The following is a 22,346-nucleotide window of genomic DNA, read 5'->3' on the forward strand; positions in this document are numbered from 1 at the left end:
CGGACGACGCTAGGCCAATTGTGCGTCGCCCCACGGACCTCCCGGTCGCGGCCGGCTGCGACAGAGCCTGGGCGCGAACCCAGAGACTCTGGTGGCGCAGCTAGCAGTGCGATGCAGTGCCCTAGACCACTGCGCCACCCGGGAGGCCCTGCTTTGTTCTTTTAATAGGGATTTGTAACTAAAGGCGGAGGAGAGTGAGAGTGATAGAGGAGATATGGAGCGGAGGGCCCAGCAGTGAGAAGAGTAAGGTTATACCAGCCAACGTCTTCATTCCTGCACTGACTATCACACTCAAAGGGATTCTTCTCTTACTGCAGCTATTTGTGCTGAGAACTAAAACAATGGAGCTAATGCATCGATAAGCGATGGAAGCTTAATGGAACAAAGGCAGTAATCAAAGGAGATGGATTTGAAAGGTGTTCTCTCTAAATATGCAAGACACATACGAGCACAAACAGGCACATGCACACACACTAACTCACCACTCAAAAGGTCATCTCTTCCTTGCGGATACTTATCTCTTTATCCCTTTCTATTCATTATATCTCTCCCTGAAGTGTATCCATTTATCCCTTCCTATTCATTATCTTTCTCACAGAAGCAACATTTCATGACACTGGCAATCTATACTTAAGCCTCTCCACAGTCACCTGTTTACTTTCCAATATTTTTTTTTAGCATTTCGGTCTAGAAGGAAGCATGACCACTGCATTGTTCTGAACATCAGTTTGTGATAGCAGAAAAATATGTGGGCTGGGTAATCAAGTTGTGGTACATTAGACGCGGCAGGAAAATGTTTGAACAATTGTTCAATTTGATTGAGGATTGTCTATATGGTGTAATTGATAGTCTGCACAGTCTCAAAGCTAAATAAAGAGGGGCTTTAAACTGACAAACTGATGAAAAAAAACACAGAAGAGGCCACAGTGTGCCCATTGTGGATTTTCATCAAATTTGACTTTTGTGTCACCACCCTTCCCCTTGCCCAGTCTATTTGCCTGCATACCACGCTCGACTGTGTGCAACGCACTCTCCCTGGCAGCCTTCGGAGAGGGGTTGCAGTATTCCAAACATTGCCCAGAGCGACATGCTTATTCCTCACGGTATAGAAGTGAGAGGAAAGGAAGGGGAGAGCTTCTGGTTTATTACCCCCAGTAATACTGATCCATGGGATTAACTGTGGACAGGGTTGTCCTTGGCCTGGGTTGGTGCTAAGCTGTGGAGGGAGTCTGTGGAGACTTAACCACAGGGGAGATGGTAGATGAAGGAGGAGTGAAGCAAGATGCAGTCACTGACAGAGAGGCCTGACATGATGGGCGAGGAAGACGAGCTGTGAAAGGCATTAGCACTCTCTGTAATGTTCCTAATTTTGGTCGGGCACCGGCATGAAGCCCCTCGCTCGGCATAGAGGTTTGGTGGCAGGGGGCTCTCCAGAAGGCTCAGTGACCCAGAAGCAGGATGAAGCCTATTAACGTGGTTTGGAAATAACTTGTCTCCTCTGTGATTTACTTGAGGGGCTTAGAGCTACGATAATGCAGCCCTGCTGATAATCACAGTGATGGCTCATCAAGCACACCTGGCTGGCCATCAGACTCATTTCCAAGATGGCTTAGCAGTTCAGACGTCATTTCTGTTTCGTATTGTCGTGTCCTGTATATATATATATTTACACCTTTCTTCGCATATCTTTTATATATTTTATTATCCAAGAACTCAACTACAAAAGCTTTCCTGCAAAAGCTTTCCTGCAACCCGCTTCACCAATTACAAAAAAGTATTATTTACCTCAAATCTGAAAATCCACCGTGGAAGCTAGCCAGGGGCTAATTCAGAAGCTAGCCAGAAAGCTAACCAGAAGCTATCCGATAGCTAGCCAGAAGCTAATCTGTAGCTGCCCAGAAATTAGCCGGTCTGCTGGCTAGCGTTGGTGTTTCAGCTGCCCACGTTTTGTGGTCATCAGCTATTCCTTTAGCTCGATAATCTACCGGCACTTTTGTGCAACGCGACTCGGACCGGAGCATTCCGGGACTTTTTTTCTCTCAGTTTCCCCGGATTTCAGCCGCAGGCTCTGGACATTTGCAGCTAGCTAGCTGCATACCGTGTGACTATTGGCTTACGTCGATCCCGGAGCAAACTCAAATCATTCCGGAGCTAGCCAGCTGAGGAGTTCCATCAGCCATTCCTGGGCTACAGTCACCTATCCGGACCCGTTTTTTTTGTTTTGTTGTTGCTGCAGATACGGAGCCCCACCGGGCCTTCACGACTGACTGCCGACGTTATCTGCCCGAGGGAGTTATCCAACTGGCACCTCCGTCCCGACGTTACCTGAACGCTCATCTGGGGCCCGCTAACCGTTAGCTGTCTTATCGGCTGCTATCTGAATAAGTATATCGGACAATTATTATTATTATTTTTTTCTTTTATTTTTTTCTTGGGTCACTATATCTATTTTGCCAATTTGGATTGATCCCCTCTACCACACGGAACCCCACTAACCTACCGACGGAAACGCACGAGGTATCTACAAATAGACTTCCATACTATGCTATCTTGCTACCGATAGCCATCTACCCGGCCAGCTGTCTGGATCGCCGTGACCCCAACCAACCTCTACTCACTGGACCCTTATTGATCACTCGATTAAGCATGCCTCTCCTTAATGTAAATATGCCTTGTCCATTGCTGTTCTGGTTAGTGTTTATTGGCTTATTTCACTGTAGAGCCTCTAGCCCTGCTTACTATACCATATCCAACCTCACAGTTCCACCACCCACATATGCGATGACATCACCTGGTTTCAATGATGTTTCTAGAGACAATATCTCTCTCATCATCACTCAATACCTAGGTTTACCTCCACTGTATTCACATCCTACCATACCTTTGTCTGTACATTATTCCTTTAAGCTATTTTATCGCCCCCAGAAACTTCCTTTTACTCTCTGCTCTAGAAGTTCTAGACGACCAATTCTCATAGCTTTTAGCCGTACCCTTATCCTACTCCTCCTCTGTTCCTCTGGTGATGTAGAGGTGAATCCAGGCCCTGCAGTACCTAGCTCCACTCCTATTCCCCAGGCGCTCTCTTTTGATGACTTCTGTAACCGTAATAGCCTTGGCTTCATGCATGTTAACATTAGAAGCCTCCTCCCTAAGTTTGTTTTGTTCACTGCTTTAGCACACTCTGCCAACCCGGATGTTTTAGCCGTGTCTGAATCCTGGCTTAGAAAGACCACCAAAAATTCTGACATTTTCATCCCCAACTACAAGATTTTCAGACAAGATAGAACGGCCAAAGGGGCGGTGTTGCAATCTATTGCAAAGATTGCCTGCAGAGTTCTGTTTTACTATCCAGGTCTGTTCCCAAACAATTTGAACTTCTACTTTTAAAAATCCACCTCTCTAAAAACAAGTCTCTCACCGTTGCCGCCTGCTATAGACCACCCTATGCCCCCAGCTGTGCTCTGGACACTATATGTGAACTGATTGCCCCCCATCTATCTTCAGAGCTCGTGCTGCTAGGCGACCTAAATTTTAACATGCTTAACACCCCAGCCACCCTACAATCTAAGCTTGATGCCCTCAATCTCACACAAATTATCAATGAACCTACCAGGTACCACCCCAATTCCGTAAACACGGGTACCCTCATAGATATCATCCTAACAAACTTGCCCTCCAAATACACCTCTGCTGTTTTCAACCAAGATCTCAGCGATCACTGCCTCATTGCCTGCATCCGTAATGGGTCAGCGGTCAAACGACCTCCACTCATCACTGTCAAACGCTCCCTGAAACACTTCAGCGAGCAGGCCTTTCTAATCGACCTGGCCGAGGTATCCTGGAAGGATATTGATCTCATCCCGTCAGTAGAGGATGCTTGGACATTTTTTAAAAATGCCTTCCTCACCATCTTGAATAAGCATGCCCCATTCAAGAAATTTAGAACCAGGAACAGATATAGCCCTTGGTTCTCTCCTGACCTGACTGCCCTTAACCAACAGAAAAACATCCTATGGCGTTCTGCATTAGCATCAAACAGCCCCCGTGATATGCAACTTTTCAGGGAAGCTAGAAACCAGTATACACAGGCAGTTAGAAAAGCCAAGGCTAGCTTTTTCAAGCAGAAATTTGCTTCCTGCAACACAAATTCAAAAAAGTTCTGGGACACTGTAAAGTCCATGGAGAATAAGAACACCTCCTCCCAGCTTCCAACTGCACTGAAGATAGGAAACACTGTCACCACCGACAAATCCACTATAATTGAGAATTTCAATAAGCATTTTTCTACGGCTGGCCATGCTTTCCACCTGGCTACCCCTACCCCGGACAACAGCACTGCCCTCCCCTCTGCTACTCGCCCAAGCCTTCCCCATTTCTCTTTCTCCCAAATACAGTCAGCTGATGTTCTAAAAGAGCTGCAAAATCTGGACCCTTACAAATCAGCCGGGCTAGATAATCTGGACCCTTTCTTTCTAAAACTATCTGCTGAAATTGTTGCCACCCCTATTACTAGCCTTTTCAACCTCTCTTTCGTGTCGTCTGAGATTCCCAAAGATTGGAAAGCAGCTGCGGTTATCCCCCTCTTCAAAGGGGGGGACACTCTTGACCCTAACAGCTACAGACCTATATCTATCCTACCCTGCCTTTCTAAGGTCTTCGAAAGCCAAGTCAACAAACAGATTCCCACCATACCTTCTCCGCTATGCAATCTGGTTTCAGAGCTGGTCATGGGTGCACCTCAGCCACGCTCAAGGTCATAAACGATATCTTAACCGCCATCGATAGGAAACAATACTGTGCAGCCGTATTCATTGACCTGGCCAAGGCTTTTGACTCTGTCAATCACCACATCCTCATCGGCAGACTCGACAGCCTTGGTTTCTCTAATGATTGCCTCGCCTGGTTCACCAACTACTTCTCTGATCGAGTTCAGTGTGTCAAATCGGAGGGTCTGTTGTCCGGGCCTCTGGCAGTCTCCATGGGGGTGCCACAGGGTTCAATTCTTGGACCGACTCTCTTCTCTGTATACATCAATGATGTCGCTCTTGCTGCTGGTGATTCTCTGATCCACCTCTACGCAGACGACACTATTCTGTATACTTCTGGCCCTTCTTTTGACACTGTGTTAACAACCCTCCAGGCGAGCTTCAATGCCATACAACTCTCCTTCCGTGGCCTCCAATTGCTCTTAAATACAAGTAAAACTAAATGCATGCTCTTCAACCGATCGCTGCCTGCACCTGCCCGCCTGTCCAACATCACTACTCTGGACGGCTCTGACTTAGAATATGTGGACAACTACAAATACCTAGGTGTCTGGTTAGACTGTAAACTCTCCTTCCAGACTCACATCAAACATCTCCAATCCAAAGTTAAATCTAGAATTGGCTTCCTATTCCGCAACAAAGCATCCTTCACTCATGCTGCCAAACATACCCTTGTAAAACTGACCATCCTACCAATCCTCGACTTCAGTGATGTCATTTACAAAATAGCCTCCAAAACCCTACTCAATAAATTGGATGCAGTCTATCACAGTGCCATCCGTTTTGTCACCAAAGCCCCATATACTACCCACCACTGCGACCTGTACACTCTCGTTGGCTGGCCCTCGCTTCATACTCGTCGCCAAACCCACTGGTTCCAGGTCATCTACAAGACCCTGCTAGGTAAAGTCCCCCCTTATCTCAGCTCGCTGGTCACCATAGCAACACCTACCTGTAGCACGCGCTCCAGCAGGTTTATCTCTCTGGTCACCCCCAAAACCAATTCTTCCTTTGGCCGCCTCTCCTTCCAGTTCTCTGCTGCCAATGACTGGAACGAACTACAAAAATCTCTGAAACTGGAAACACTTATCTCCCTCACTAGCTTTAAGCACCAGCTGTCAGAGCAGCTCATAGATTACTGCACCTGTACATAGCCCATCTATAATTTAGCCCAAACAACTACCTCTTTACCTACTGTATTTATTTATTTTGCTCCTTTGCACCCCATTATTTCTGTCTCTACTTTGCGCTTTCTTCCACTGCAAACCAACCATTCCAGTGTTTTTAGTTTTTATTTTACTTGCTGTGTTGTATTTACTTCGCCACCATGGCCTTTTTATATTTTTATTTATTTATACATATATTTGTTTGCCTTCACCTCCCTTATCTCACCTCACTTGCTCACATTGTATATAGACTTATTTTTTTTCACTGTATCATTGACTATATGTTTGTTTTACTCCATGTGTAACTATGTGTTGTTGTATGTGTCGAACTGCTTTGCTTTATCTTGGCCAGGTCGCAATTGTAAATGAGAACGTGTTCTCAATTTGCCTACCTGGTTAAATAAAGGTTAAATAAAAATAAATAAAAAAAGAGGCGGGCGGAGACCATGTCCATATTCACGGCCATTAGTTTTACACCACTCACAGGAGGTCCGGGCTCCACTATATAGGTCAGAGCAAGCCAGGTAGAGAGGAGTTGTTCACACGGAACAGCAGAACATACCCAGTCCATGGCAACACTCTTTTTTGGAGAAGAAATTCACTTTAGTCAGAATAACACCCAGAGGGTCCAAGCCTCCCATCTGTTCACTCTGGTAACTAGCACACTCCCAGAGATCCCCACTGTGACAAGACCATATATTTCCTTATACTTAGACCTACGCAGCCCAACTAAGGTGAGGAGGATCATAATGCAATGATGAAGTGTGGGGTCAGTGTGGGTTCTGGACCAGATGGTCTGGGGGACAGGGGTCAAAGGAACTCAAGGGTGTCCAGGTGGTGATTAGAGACTCATGGAAGGTGGACCTGGTGATGGATGAGGAGTATGTGAAGGTGTGTGAATCCGGATCAGGCCACTAACAGAACAAACAAGTAGACACAACAACCTAACCCTTATGTTGTGAAAACAACAGATTGGGAAATTACAGGGCAAGAGGTGTGCTGGATGAGCTGCACTACCTGAGCCACTTGTGTGGGTTGTAGACTCCATCTCATGCTACCACTAGAGTGAAAGCACCGCCAGCATTCAAAAGTGACCAAAACATCAGACAGGAAGCATAGGAACTGAGAAGTGGTCTGTCGTCACCACCTGCAGAACCACTCCTTTATTGGGGTGGTCTAGCTAATCGCCTATAATTTCCACCTTTTGTCTATTCCATTTGCACAACAGCATGTGAAATTTATTGTCAATCAGTGTTGCTTCCTAAGTGGACAGTTTGATTTCACAGAAGTGTGATTGACTTGGAGTTACATTGTGTTGTTTAAGTGTTCCCTTAATTTTTTTGAGCAGTGTACATTTACATTAGAATAGTGTGTGCATCCTCTCTCACTTCACAACTATAACATTCCCTCTCCTCTTTCCCTGTCTATCTCTTTCAAAATATAAAAACATTTTCCTTATGTATCTCTACTTCCTCTCATTTATATATTTTTCTGTGTTTTTGAGTGAGCGCTGGCTCTGGGCTCTCTATTTTACTGTCTGCGGCTATTGGGAAAAGGGAGTGTGCTTATTGTGTCATCAGAGAGAGGACATGGAGGCTATGTTTGGTGGAACAGGGAGGGGGGGGTGTGAGAGATGGTTTGTGGTGGGAAGAGATCGCTGTGCATATTAAAGACTGATGTCTGTAGAAGATGGGACAAATGCCCACAGGAAATAGGCATGAATTTTGTGGTTGAGTGTCCGTGCGTGTGTGTGTGTGTGTGTATGTGCGTGTATGTGTGTGTGTGTTAGTTGTCTTCTTCCAGCACAAATTATATTTTTACAAAGACAACCTCTCAATCTCACAGAGGGGTATCAGTCTGGAATACAATTTTGCCACATTATCGCCACAGTCCATGGTCTGTTATTCCACTTTTCAAATTCAACAATATAATGAGCATTTACTCTGAGATTAAATAAAGTCTGAGCATCTAGCTGTTGGGCATCTGTACTTTGAATAGTCTGAAGAAATATTCTCCCTAAAATGACCAAAAAATATGAGGAGAGTTTCGGAGGTTTCGGAGGTAAAATCCACAGAGGAAGCAAATAGCTTGTAGAGTGATACCTCTCCCTCTATTTATCAAGACTAGAAACATACCAAGACCAAGAAAACTAGAATGATCTTACAATAAAAAATTGCAAATCATTTCAAAAAGTATGTGGCTTTAAAAGTATGATATGGTATGGTAAGATTTTATCAAGGATTTGCAAACATGTATTACCAAAATATTCTGTGTTACCAAACACTGCCAACTATGAGAATGTCACATACTGTACAAGCTTATCTAGACCTTGTCACACCGCCCAGACCCTCACCTGCACACTTAGTCCTGCTGACGAGGGGTGGTCCAGGTGGTCCGGTGCCGCCCTCTCCGGGCCGGGTCAGCAACACACTAATGTGATACTCCGTGTCTGGGTCCAGGTGCCACAGCTTGTAGGTGACCATGTTGACCCCATGGACCTCGGACCAAGGTGATTGGCTGGCCCGGTACTCAATCTCCTTCCTGATAATAGGGCCATCTCCCAGGATGGAGTTGGTGTTGAGCTGGATGATCAGATATGTGGAACCCGCTCGCAGTAGCTGTGGGGGCGCGATAGGGGAGGGGGGAACTGTGGGAAGAAGACAGGGTAGGAGGCTGTGAGTTTATTTAAATGTTATTATTGCTTCTATACACTGTAGCTGTATTTCTTCCATCCATTATGTGACATTTGAGGACTATGTTGGTCGGAAGTGGTTGAACTGCATTTCACTGTACTTAAAAGTACTATATACTATTGCTAATCAGTCTTATTACAAAATGCTTATCAGTTTTTTTCATCCTTTTACTCTAAATAGGCCTCCTTTTACTACATCCATAACCTTCAGGTTTAAAAGAAAATGTTTATTATTTTTTATTTCACCTTTACTTAATTAACAAGGTAGGCCAGTTGAGAACAAGTTCTCATTAACAACTGCGACCTGGCCAAGATAAAGCAAAGCAGTGCGACACAAACAACAAAACAGAGTTACACATGGAATAAACAAACGTACAGTCAATAACACAATAAAAAATATATATATACAGTGTGTGCAAATGAAGTAAGATTAGGGAGGTAAGGCAATAAATAGGCCATAGTGGCGAAGTAATTATAATTGAGCAAATAAACACTGGAGTGATAGATGTGCAGAAGGTGAATGTGCAAGTAGAGATACTGGGGTGCAAAGGGAGCAAAAAATAAATAACAATTGTTGGGGATGAATCAGAATTAGTTGGGTAACATAGATAAATTTGTTTTATTTATATAATATGCTTATTTGAGATACTTGTCATTAGAATGTCTCCTTTTGGACTAAACTGTTGGCAGTTGCACTTTTCCCTTCTCTGCTAGGGAAAAGTCACTTGGGGCCCAGAGAGGGGAGAGATCAGGCTTGTCTTTTACATGTCTCTGGAAATATGCAGAATATCAGAAAAGAAGAGGTCAGAATGGAACATTGTCTTCGTATGTGAATGTATCTGTTAAACCATGTGAAGGGATGATTAAGGGGGAACCAATTATCTCTTGGCTCCACAATGTCTGTACGCCAGTCACTCCCTCCTTTTCCCATTGGGGGGAGGAGTATGGCAGTGTCTGGAACCATTGTATGTCCCCTCTGATGTTGCATTAATCTTGAGATAGTATATGACCTAGAAGTCACTCCCCTCAGTGAGCTTATCCAGGAGTGGGGAGAAGAGGGGGTGTATTTGAGATGGGGTTATCTAGAGTTGGCAATTGATATATGCCATTGGATGAGGTAATGTTTTGGTACTATGAAGTACCAGGAACGAGATTAGAACCTCGTCTTAGAGACCAAACTGAACGATAATTTATAGCTAATGCTATCTGGCTATGGGATACTCCTCTCTCAAGTAAAAGTCTTTCTTTGTGAACTGTTCCTAAAATCTGTGGTTCGTCATGTAAGTTGAGAGGGGTGTATCTTGGCTCTAAAAGATCTTGGTATTCTTTTGTATGGACGCTCTCAGAATTCACTGAATTGATCTGAGAGTCAAAGGGCTATGGTGAAGCTCATATAATTAAAGATTAAGTTTAAGTATAACTCTGACTTGTGTGTGGTTTATAACTCTCCTCATTTAGTAATACAGGAAATTACCACAACCCAATATGGGGATGAGGTAGTTGGATGGGCTATTTACAGATGGGCTATGTACAGGTGCAATGTTCTGTGAGCTGCTCTGACAGCTGATGCTTAAAGTTAGTGAGGGAGATATGAGTCTCCAGCTTCAGTGATTTTTGCAATTTGTTCCAGTCATTGGCAGCAGAGAACTGTAAGGAAAGGTGGCCAAAGTAGGAATTGGCTTTGGGGGTGACCAGTGAAATATACCTGCTGGAGCGCGTGCTGCTATGGTGACCAGTGAGCTGAGATACCTTTACCTAGCAAAGACTTGTAGACGACCTGGAGCCAGTGGGTTTGGTGACAAATATGAAGCGAGGGCCAGCCAATGAGAGTATACAGGTCACAGGGGTGGGTAGTATATGGGGCTTTGGTGACAAAATGGATGGCACTGTGATAGACTGCATCCAATTTGCTGAGTAGAGTGTTGGAGGCTATATTGTAAATCACAACGCCGAAGTCAAGGATCGGCAGGATAGTCAGTTTTACGAGGGTATGTCTGGCAGCAAGAGTGAAGGATGCTTTGTTTCGCGAAATAGGAAGCCCATTCTAGATTTAATTTTGGATTGGAGATGCTTAATGTGAGTCTGGAAGGAGAGTTTACAGTCTAACCAGACACCTAGGTATTTGTAGTTGTCCATATATTCTAAGTCAGAACCGTCCATAGTAGTGATGCTGGACGGGCGGGCAGGGGTGGGCAGGGGCGGGCAGTGATCGGTTGAAGACCATGCATTTAGTTTTACTTGCATTTAAGAGCAGTTGAAGGCCACGGAAGGAGAGTTGTATGGCATTGAAGCTCGTGGGGAGGTTAGTTAACACAGTGTCCAAAGAAGGGCCAGAAGTATACAGAATGATGTCGTCTGCGTAGAGGTGGTTCAGAGTATCACCAGCAGCAAGAGTGACATCATTGATGTATACAGAGAAAATAGTCGGCCCGAGAATTGAACCCTGTGGCACCCCCATAGAGACTGCCAGAGGTCCGGACAACAGGCCCTCCGATTTGACACACTGAACTCTGTCTGAGAAGTAGTTGGTGAACCAAGCGAGGCAGTCATTTGAGAAACCAAGGCTGTTGAGTCTGCCGATAAGAATGTGGTAATTGACAGAGTCGAAAGCCTTGGCCAGGTCGAGGAATACGGCTGCACAGTATTGTCTTTTATCAATGGCGGTTATGATATCGTTTAGGACCATGAGCGTGGTTGATGTGCACCCATGACCAGCTCGGAAACCAGATTGCATAGCGGAGAAGGTACGGTGGGATTCGAAATGGTCGATGATCTGTTTGTTAACTTCTTGCAACTATAGGGGGTGCTGTTCCGCATTAGCATATTTGGGTCTCCAAATTAAACTGCCTCGTGCTAAATTCTTGATCGTACAATATGCATATTATTGTTATTATTGGATAGAAAACAGTCTATAGTTTCTATAGGAGTTGAAATTTTGTCTCTGAGTGGTACAGAACAATTTTTACAGCACTTTTCATGACAGGGTTCAGATTTCAGAAATTTTTACCTCTGATCTGGGGTCTGTTTATAAGGCCACAGTGAATGCTATGAAGAAACCGACACTGCCTACGTCTTCCTCTGGGTGTCTGTACGTCATCACGTTTTCAATGAAATCGATGGGACGTTCACAGCCATTATAAATGACCAAAATGTACAGAGACGGCCCTTTCTCAACGTGCGCCTCAAGCGTGAAGGCCATCGGACCTGCCTCGTTCCAAATCGTTTTCTAACCAGCTATATTTCTCCGGTCATGTTTTCAGTCGTTATAGTTGTTAAAAACATCATAATGTAGTTAATTTTAATCGTTTTATAGCAATTTATATCCGTTTAGTGCGATTCTGAGGAATTTATTTGTCGTGCACTTTCTAGCTTTGGGAACGTTTCGCGGTCTCGGTCGTTGTTAGTGGACATTTCGAAGGACAGAGGACATCTATCGACCAAAAGACGTTTATAACATAGAAAGGATACATTGCCCAAGAATATGATGGAAGATCAGCTCAAAGTAAGCAATATTTAATATGATAAACCGTGTTTCTGTCGAAATATTTTAAACGCATACATCGCCATTTTGTTTGGTGTAGCTTCACTTGGCCAACCCTGTATTGAAAAGTAAGGATAATTTTAAAAATGTAAATCAGCGGTTGCATTAAGAACTAATTTGTCTTTCGATTCCTGTCAACCCTGTATTTTTTAGTCAAGTATATGATTAGCTTTTAATTAAACTAGATCACTCTGATAGATGACGTCAGACATATTGAGGCTTGATTTCCTAGTATTTTTATTGTGTAACCACGGTTTTGTATGGCTAAATATGCACCTTTTCGAACAAACTGTATATGTATGTTGTAAAATGATGTTACAGGAGTGTCATCGGAAGAATTCTGAGAAGGTTAGTGAAAAAATTAATATCTTTTGGCGGTGATTACGTTATAGCGCTCTTTGGCTGGAATCGATGCTCTGGTAACGTTTTCACATGTAGTATGCTAACTTATCGATTTATTGTGTTTTCGCTGTAAAACGCTTAGAAAATCTGAAATATTGTCTGGAATCACAAGATCTGGGTCTTTCCATTGCTATGCTTTGTCTATTCTTATGAAATGTTTTATGATGAGTAAATTGGTCATACACGTTGCTCTATCTAGTAATTCTAGTGGATTTGTGATGGTCGGTGCAATTGTAAACTGTGATTTCTACCTGAAATATGCACTTTTTTCTAACAAAAACTATCCTATACCATGAATATGTTATCAGACTGTCATCTGATGGTTTTTTTTATAGGTTATTGGCTATCAATATCTTAGTTGAGCCGAATTGGTGATAGCACCTGAAGGAGTAAGAAACTGATGGAGTTAGAATAGTGGTGTATTTTGCTAACGTGTTTAGCTAATAGATTTACATATTTTGTCTTCCCTGTAAAACATTTTAAAAATCTGAAATGGTGGCTTTATTCACAAGATCTGTATCTTTCATCTGGTGTCTTGGACTTGTGATTTAATGATATTTAGATGCTACTATCTACTTCTGAAGCTATGCTATCTATGCTAATCAGTGTGTGGGGGGTGGGGGGTGATCCCGGATCCGGGGTTGAGGTTCTAGAAAGGTTAACTTAGCTTTCGAAGACCTTAGAAATGCAGGGTAGGATAGATATAGGTCTGTAACAGCTTGGGTCTAGAGTGTCTCCCCCTTTGAAGAGGGGGAGGACCGTGGCAGCTTTCCAATCTTTGGTGATCTCAGACGATACGAAAGAGAGGTTGAACAGGCTAGTAATAGGGGTTGCAACAATTGCGGCGGATAAATTTAGATAGAGCGGGCCCAGATTGTCTAGCCCAGCTGATTTGTAGGAGACCAGATTTTGCAACTCTTTCAGAACATCAGCTATCTTGATTTGGGTGAAGGAGAAATGGGGGAGGCTTGGGCAAGTTCCTGTGGGGGGTGCAGGGCTGTTGACCGGGTGTCACGCCCTGACCATAGAGAGCTTTTATTCTCTATGTTGGTTAGGTCGGGGTGTGACTAGGGTGGGTCATCTAGGGGATTATGTTTCTATGTTGGCCAGGTATGGTTCCCAATCAGAGGCAGCTGTTTTTTATTTTATTTTTTTTTATTAATTTTTTTTATCCCATTTTCTCCCCAATTTTCGTGGTATCCAATCGCTAGTAATTACTATCTTGTCTCATCGCTACAACTCCCGTACGGGCTCGGGAGAGACGAAGGTCGAAAGCCATGCGTCCTCCGAAGCACAACCCAACCAAGCCGCACTGCGCCGAAACGAGATGGCCGCCTCGCTTCGCGTTCCTTGGAAAATATGCAGTATTTTGTTTTTTTATGTGTTATTTCTTACATCGGTACCCCAGGTAATCTTAGGTTTCATTACATACAGTCGGGAGGAACTACTGAATATACGATTAACGTCAACTCATCATCGTTCCTACCAGGAATATGACTTTCCCGAAACGGATCCAGTGTTTTGCCTTCCACCCAATACAATGGATCTGATCCCAGCCGGCGACCCTGTGCGACGCCGTAAAAGGGGCAAACGAGGCGGTCTCCTGGCCAGGCTTCGGAGACGGGCACATCGCGCTCCACTCCCTAGCATACTACTCGCCAATGTCCAGTCTCTTGACAATAAGGTTGATGAAATCCGAGCACGGGTAGCATTCCAGAGAGACATCAGGGATTGCAACGTGCTCTGCTTCACGGAAACATGGCTAACTCAAGAGACGCTAACGGAGTCGGTGCAGCCAGCTGGTTTCTTCATGCATCGCGCCGACAGAAACAAACATCTTTCTGGTAAGAAGAGGGGCGGGGGGGTATGCCTTATGATTAACGAGACGTGGTGTGATCATCATAACAACACACAGGAACTCAAGTCATTCTGTTCACCTGATCTAGAACTCCTCACAATAAAATGTCGACCGCATTATCTACCAAGGGAATTCTCTTCAATCATAATCACAGCCGTATATATTCCCCCCCAAGCAGACACATCGATGGCCATGAACGAACTTTATCTGACTCTTTGTAAACTGGAAACCACACACCCTGAGGCTGCATTCATCGTAGCTGGGGATTTTAACAAGGCTAATCTAAAAACAAAACTCCCTAAATTCTATCAGCATATCGATTGTGCTACCAGGGCTGGAAAAACCCTAGATCATTGTTATACTAATTTCCGCAACGCATATAAGGCCCTCCCCCGCCCCCCTTTCGGAAAAGCTGACCACGACTCCATTTTGTTGATTCCAGCCTACAAACAGAAACTAAAACAACAAGCTCCCGCGCTCAGGTCTGTTCAACGCTGGTCCGACCAATCTGATTCCACGCTTCAAGACTGCTTCGATCACGCGGATTGGAATATGTTCCGCATTGCGTCCAACAACAATATTGACGAATATGCTGATTTGGTGAGCGAGTTCATTAGGAAGTGCATTGACGATGTCGTACCCACAGCAACGATTAAAACATTCCCAAACCAGAAACCGTGGATTGACGGCAGCATTCGCGTGAAACTGAAAGCGCGAACCACTGCTTTTAACCTGTTATGGCTGCAGCCCGACGCCGGTACACCTATGACAACATCCAGCTCAAATGCAGGGCGCGAAATTCAAAATCTATTTTTTTTAAATATTTAACTTTCACACATTAACAAGTCCAATACAGCATTTGAAAGATAAACATCTTGTCAATCCAGCCAACATGTCCGATTTTTTAAATGTTTTACAGAGAAAACACCACATATATTTATGTTAGCTCACCACCAAATAAAAAAGAGGACAGACATTTTTCACAGCACAAGTAGGATGCAAGTAGCATGCACAAGCCAACCTATCTAACCTAGAACAAACCTAAATAACCTAGAAAAAACTACCTCAGATGACAGTCCTATAACATGTTACACAATAAATCTATGTTTTGTTCAAAAAAATTGCATATTTTAGCTATAAATCAGTTTTACATTACTGCTACCATCATAGCTACAGTCAGAAATCGCACGGGAGTAGCCAGAGAAAATAGACACCAACGTCAACTACCTTATTACTCATCATAAATCATTTCAGAAAAATATATGGTGGATAGCTAATGAAAGAGAAAGATCTTGTGAATACAGACAATATTTCCGATTTCTGAAGTGTTTTACAGCGAAAACACAATATATCGTTATATTAGCTTACTACAATAGCTAACACACAGCAGCATTGATTCTAGTCAAACGCTAGCGATAGCACAGTTCGACAGATATATGAAAAAGCATCCCAAATTGGGTCCTTATCTTTGTTGATTTTCCATCAGAATGTTCTCCAAAGGGTCCTTTGTTCAGAACCGTCTTCATTTGGACCCAGAACGAACGATGTCCCTCTTGAATTAGCATGCACACTGGCCATGCCGTGCTAACCTCTCCGTCTTGACAAAATTCTTGCGTCGCATCACGTCTAAAGTCCAGAATAAATTTCAATAATATAATTAAAGTATATTGAAAAAACATACTTTAGGATGATATTGTGACATGTATCAAATAAAATCGAAGCCGGAGGTCATATTCACCTATAACGAGGGTTTTCCAGGAGCGCAGTCCAGTTCCTACTTCGCGCCCAGAAAAAAAAATTAAGTGCGCACTTCTGACTCCAAGATGTTGTTTTCAGTCCCTGACAGAGATAATCAAGTCATTTCTTCTCTCACTTCCGCATGACACACAGGGGAAGGCGTGTGACGTGTTTCTACAGTCCTAAGTGCCAAGGCCTTTTATAGAGAGTATCTTGAAGAGAGACATAGCTTCTTGGAAATTTCACTTTTGGATAGAAAATGGGCTGTAAAAAGAGTTATGTTTCACTTAGAGAAATAATTAAACCTGTTTTAGAAACTAGACAGTGTTTTCTATCCAATACTAATAATAATATGCATATTGTACGAGCAAAAATTGAGTAAGAAGCCATTTGAAAATGGGCACATATTTTCCAGTTTTTCAATACGCCCTCTGCAGCCATAACAAGTTAACCAGGGCAAGGTGACCGGAAGCATGACCGAATACAAACAGTGTAGCTATTCTCTCCGCAAGGCAATCAAACAGGCTAAGTCCCAGTACAGAGACAAAATCGAGTCGCAATTCAACAGCTCAGACACAAGAGGTATGTGGCAGGGTCTACAGTCAATCACGGATTACAAAAAGAAAACCAGCCCCGTCGCGGACCAGGATGTCTTGCTCCCAGACAGGCTAAAAAACTTTTTTGCCCGCTTTGAGGACAATACAGTGCCACTGACACGGCCCCCTACCAAAACCTGCGGGCTCTCCTTCACTGCAGCCGAGGTGAGTAAAACATTTAAACGTGTTAACTTCTTGGAACTATAGGGGGTGCTGTTCCGCATTAGCATATTTGGGTCTCCAAATTAAACTGCCTCGTGCTAAATTCTTGATCGTACAATATGCATATTATTGTTATTATTGGATAGAAAACACTTTCTAGTTTCTATAGACGTTGGAATTTTGTCTCTGAGTGGTACAGAACTATATCTACAGCACTTTTCATGACAGGGGTCAGATTTCAGAAATTTTTACCCCTGATCTGGAGTCTGTTTTTAAGGTGACAGTGAATGCTATGAAGAAACCGACACTGCCTACGTCTTCCTCTGGGTGTCTGTACGTCATCACGTTTTGAATGGAATCGATTGCACAATCACAGCCATTAAAAAAGAACAAAACGTATAGGTACCTCCCTTTCTCGTCGCGCGCCTGAAGCGTGAAGGACATCGGACTTGCCTCATTCCAAATCGTTGTCTAACCAGCAATATTTCTCCGGTCATGTTTTCAGTCGTTATAGTTGTTAAAAACATCATAATGTAGTTAATTTGAACCGTTTTATAGCAATTTATATCCGTTTAGTGCGATTCTGAGTAATTTATTTGTCGTGCACTTTCTAGCTTTGGGAACGTTTCGCGGTCTCGGTCGTTGTTAGTGGACATTTCGAAGGACAGAGGACATCTATCGACCAAAAGAAGATTACAACATAGAAAGGATACATTGCCCAAGAATCTGATGGAAGAACAGCTCAAAGTAAGCAATATTTAATATGATAAATCGTTGTTCTGTCGAAATATTTTAAACGCATATTTCGCCATTTTGTTTGTTATCGCGTCACTTGGCGAACCCTGTATTGAAAAGTAAGGATAATTTTAAAAATGTAAGTCAGCGGTTGCATTAAGAACTAATTTGTCTTTCGATTCCTGTCAACCCTGTATTTTTTAGTCAAGTATATGATTAGCTTTCAATTAAACTAGATCACTCTGATAGATGACGTCAGACATATTGAGGCTTGATTTCCTAGTATTTTTATTGTGTAACCACGGTTTTGTATGGCTAAATATGCACCTTTTCGAACAAACTGTATATGTATGTTGTAAAATGATGTTACAGGAGTGTCATCGGAAGAATTCTGAGAAGGTTAGTGAAAAAATTAATATATTTTGGCGGTGATTACGTTATAGCGCTCTTTGGCTGGAATCGATGCTCTGGTAACGTTTTCACATGTGGTATGCTAACTTATCGATTTATTGTGTTTTCGCTGTAAAACGCTTAGAAAATCTGAAATATTGTCTGGAATCACAAGATCTGGGTCTTTCCATTGCTATGCTTTGTCTATTCTTATGAAATGTTTTATTAAGAGTAAATTGGTCATACACGTTGCTCTCTATAGTAATTCTAGTCGTCTTGTGATGGTCGGTGCAATTGTAAACTGTGATTTCTACCTGAAATATGCACTTTTTTCTAACAAAACCTATCCTATACCATAAATATGTTATCAGACTGTCATCTGAAGAGGTTTTTTATAGGTTATTGGCTATCAATATCTTAGTTTAGCCGAATTGGTGATAGCACCTGAAGTAGTAAAACTGATGGAGTTAGAAAAGTGGTGTATTTTGCTAACGTGTTTAGCTAATAGATTTACATATTTTGTCTTCCCTGTAAAACATTTTAAAAATCTGAAATGGTGGCTTTATTCACAAGATCTGTATCTTTCATCTGGTGTCTTGGACTTGTGATTTAATGATATTTAGATGCTACTATCTACTTGTGAAGCTATGCTAGCTATGCTAATCAGTGTGTGGGGGGATGGGGGGTGATCCCGGACCCGGGGTAGAGGCTCGTTAGAGGTTAACCCTCGCAAGGCTGCAGGCCCAGACGGCATTCCCAGCCGCGTCCTCAGAGCATGCGCAGACCAGCTGGCTGGTGTGTTTACGGACATATTCAATCAATCCTTATCCCAGTCTGCTGTTCCCACATGCTTCAAGAGGGCCACCATTGTTCCTGTTCCCAAGAAAGCTAAGGTAACTGAGCTAAACGACTACCGCCCCGTAGCACTCACTTCCGTCATCATGAAGTGCTTTGAGAGACTAGTCAAGGACCATATCACCTCCACCCTACCGGACACCCTAGACCCACTCCAATTTGCTTACCGACCTAATAGGTCCACAGACGACGCAATCGCAACCACACTGCACACTGCCCTAACCCATCTGGACAAGAGGAATACCCATGTGAGAATGCTGTTCATCGATTACAGCTCAGCATTTAACACCATAGTACCCTCCAAACTCGTCATCAAGCTCGAGACCCTGGGTCTCGACCTCGCCCTGTGCAACTGGGTCCTGGACTTCCTGACGGGCCGCCCCCAGGTGGTGAGGGTAGGTAACAACATCTCCACCCCGCTGATCCTCAACACTGGGGCCCCACAAGGGTGCGTTCTGAGCCCTCTCCTGTACTCCCTGTTCACCCACGACTGCGTGGCCATGCACGCCTCCAACTCAATCATCAAGTTTGCGGATGACACTACAGTGGTAGGCTTGATTACCAACAACGACGAGACGGCCTACAGGGAGGAGGTGAGGGCCCTCGGAGTGTGGTGTCAGGAAAATAACCTCACACTCAACGTCAACAAAACAAAGGAGATGATTGTGGACTTCAGGAAACAGCAGAGGGAGCACCCCCTATCCACATCGACGGGTCAGTAGTGGAGAAGGTGGAAAGTTTTAAGTTCCTCGGTGTACACATCACGGACAAACTGAATTGGTCCACCCACACAGACAGCGTCGTGAAGAAGGCGCAGCAGCGCCTCTTCAACCTCAGGAGGCTGAAGAAATTCGGCTTGTCACCAAAAGCACTCACAAACTTCTACAGATGCACAATCGAGAGCATCCTGTCGGGCTGTATCACCGCCTGGTACGGCAACTGCTCCGCCCACAACCGTAAGGCTCTCCAGAGGGTAGTGAGGTCTGCAGAACGCATCACCGGGGGCAAACTACCTGCCCTCCAGGACACCTACACCACCCGATGTCACAGGAAGGCCATAAAGATCATCAAGGACAACAACCACCCAAGCCACTGCCTGTTCACCCCGCTATCATCCAGAAGGCGAGGTCAGTACAGGTGCATCAAAGCAGGGACCGAGAGACTGAAAAACAGCTTCTATCTCAAGGCCATCAGACTGTTAAACAGCCACCACTAACATTTAGCGGCCGCTGCCAACATACTGACTCAACTCCAGCCACTTTAAAAATGGGAATTGATGGAAATTATGTAAAAATGTACCACTTGCCACTTTAAACAATGCCACTTAATATAATGTTTACATACCCTACATTACCCATCTCATATGTATATACTGTACTCTATATCATCTACTGCATCTTGCCATCTTTATGTAATACATGTACCACTAGCCACTTTATGTTTACATACCCTACAGTACTCATCTCATATGTATATACCGTACTCTATACCATCTACTGCATCTTGCCTATGCCGTTCTGTACCACCACTCATTCATATATCTTTATGTACATATTCTTTATCCCTTTACACTTGTGTGTGTATAAGGTAGTAGTTGTGGAATTGTTAGGTTAGATTACTTGTTGGTTATTACTGCATTGTCGGAACTAGAAGCACAAGCATTTCGCTACACTCGCATTAACATCTGCTAACCATGTGTATGTGACTAATAAAATTTGATTTGATTTGATTTCTTAACACAGCGCGCCTCCAACCCGGAAGCCAGCCGCACCAATGTGTCGGAGGAAACACCGTGTACCTGGCCCCCTTGGTTAGCGCGCACTGCGCCCGGCCCGCCACAGGAGTCGCTGGAGCGCGATGAGACAAGGATATCCCTACCGGCCAAACCCTCCCTAACCCGGACGACGCTATGCCAATTGTGCGTCGCCCCACGGACCTCCCGGTCGCGGCCGGCTGCGACAGAGCCTGGGCGCGAACCCAGAGACTCTGGTGGCGCAGCTAGCACTGCGATGCAGTGCCCTAGACCACTGCGCCACCCGGGAGTGAGGCAGCTGTTTGTCGTTGTCTCTGATTGGGGATCATATTTAGGCAGCCATTTCCCCTTTCTGCTTTGTGGGATCTTGGCTATGTATAGTTGCCTGTTAACACTATTGTTAGTTTCACGTTTCGGTTTGAGATTTATTGTTTTTGTTTTGCTGTCAGTTTCACCTAGTAAAAAAAGATGTGGAACCCAGATCACGCTGCACTTTGGTCCTCTCATTATAACGATCGTGACAGAAGATCCCACCAACAACGGACCAAGCAGCGTACCCAGGAGGAAAGCCAGGAGTGGAGGACACCCTGGACATGGGAAGAGATTATGGCAGGAGACAGAAGCCTGCCATGGAAGCAGGCGGAGGCAGCGAGGGAACAACAGCGACAACGCCAGGGTCGTCGCAAGGCCAAAAACAGCCCGAAATATTTTGGGGGGAGAACACTGAGTGGTCGGCGACGCTGAGGGGTGAGTTAGAGACCGAGGAGGAATATTGGGACAGATTGAGTGAGGAGTGGGCAGTGAAAGTTGAGGGGAGTGAACCAGAGCCAATTCCCTGTACTCACTGTGGGGAGCGTGTGACCAGTCAGGCACCATGTTTTGCGGTGATACGCACGATGTCTCCAGTGCGCATTCACAGCCCGGAGCGTTCTGTGCCAGCACCTCGCACTTGTCGTGCTAAAGTGGGTATCTGTCCAGGACGGGTTGTGCCGGCTCAGCGCACCTGGTCTCCAGTGCGTCTCCTCGGTCCAGGATCTCCTGTGCCGGCTCCACGCACTGTATCCCCTGTGTGCCTTCATAGCCCAGTGCGTCCTGTACCTCCTCCCCGCACTCGCCCTGAGGTGCGTGTCACCAGTCCGGTGCCACCTGTACCGGTCCCACGCATCAGGCCTCCAGTGCGCCTCCACAGTCCAGTACGTCCTGTGCCTCCTCCCCGCACTCGCCCTGAGGTGCGTGTCACCAGCCCGGTGCCACCTGTACCGGTCCCACGCATCAGGCCTCCAGTGCCCCTCCACAGTCCAGTACGTCCTGTGCCTCCTCCCCACAATCCCCTGAGGTGCGTGTCACCAGCCCGGTGCCACCTGTACCGGTCCCACGCATCAGGCCTCCAGTGTGCCTCCACAGTCCAGTACGTCCTGTGCCTGCTCCTTGCGCTCGTTCTGAGGTGCGTGTCACCAGCCCGGTACAACCAGTGCTGGCCCCACGCACCAAGGTTCCGGTGACAGTTCCCAGTCCAGAGCTTCCGGCGACAGTTCCCGGTCCAGAGCTTCCGGCGACGTTTCACAGTCCGGAAGCTCCAACGACGGTCCACAGTCCGGAACCTCCAACGACGGTCCACAGTCCGGAACCTTCAACGACGGTCCACAGTCCGGAACCTCCAACGACGGTCCACAGTCCGGAAACTCCAACGACG

The 22,346-nt window shown here is 44.9% G+C and overlaps 1 protein-coding gene across 1 annotated transcript in view; it reads right to left on the minus strand.

The window, feature by feature from the left end:
• Positions 1-22,346, minus strand: part of LOC139574025 (receptor-type tyrosine-protein phosphatase U-like) — a 198,019-nt gene that overhangs the window by 145,306 nt on the left and 30,367 nt on the right. The window contains 1 exon segment of the mRNA XM_071398144.1: positions 8,286-8,579. Coding sequence (XP_071254245.1) covers positions 8,286-8,579 — 294 coding nt within the window.

This window comes from Salvelinus alpinus, chromosome 4, assembly GCF_045679555.1.
Source record: "Salvelinus alpinus chromosome 4, SLU_Salpinus.1, whole genome shotgun sequence".
NCBI lineage: Eukaryota > Metazoa > Chordata > Actinopteri > Salmoniformes > Salmonidae > Salvelinus > Salvelinus alpinus.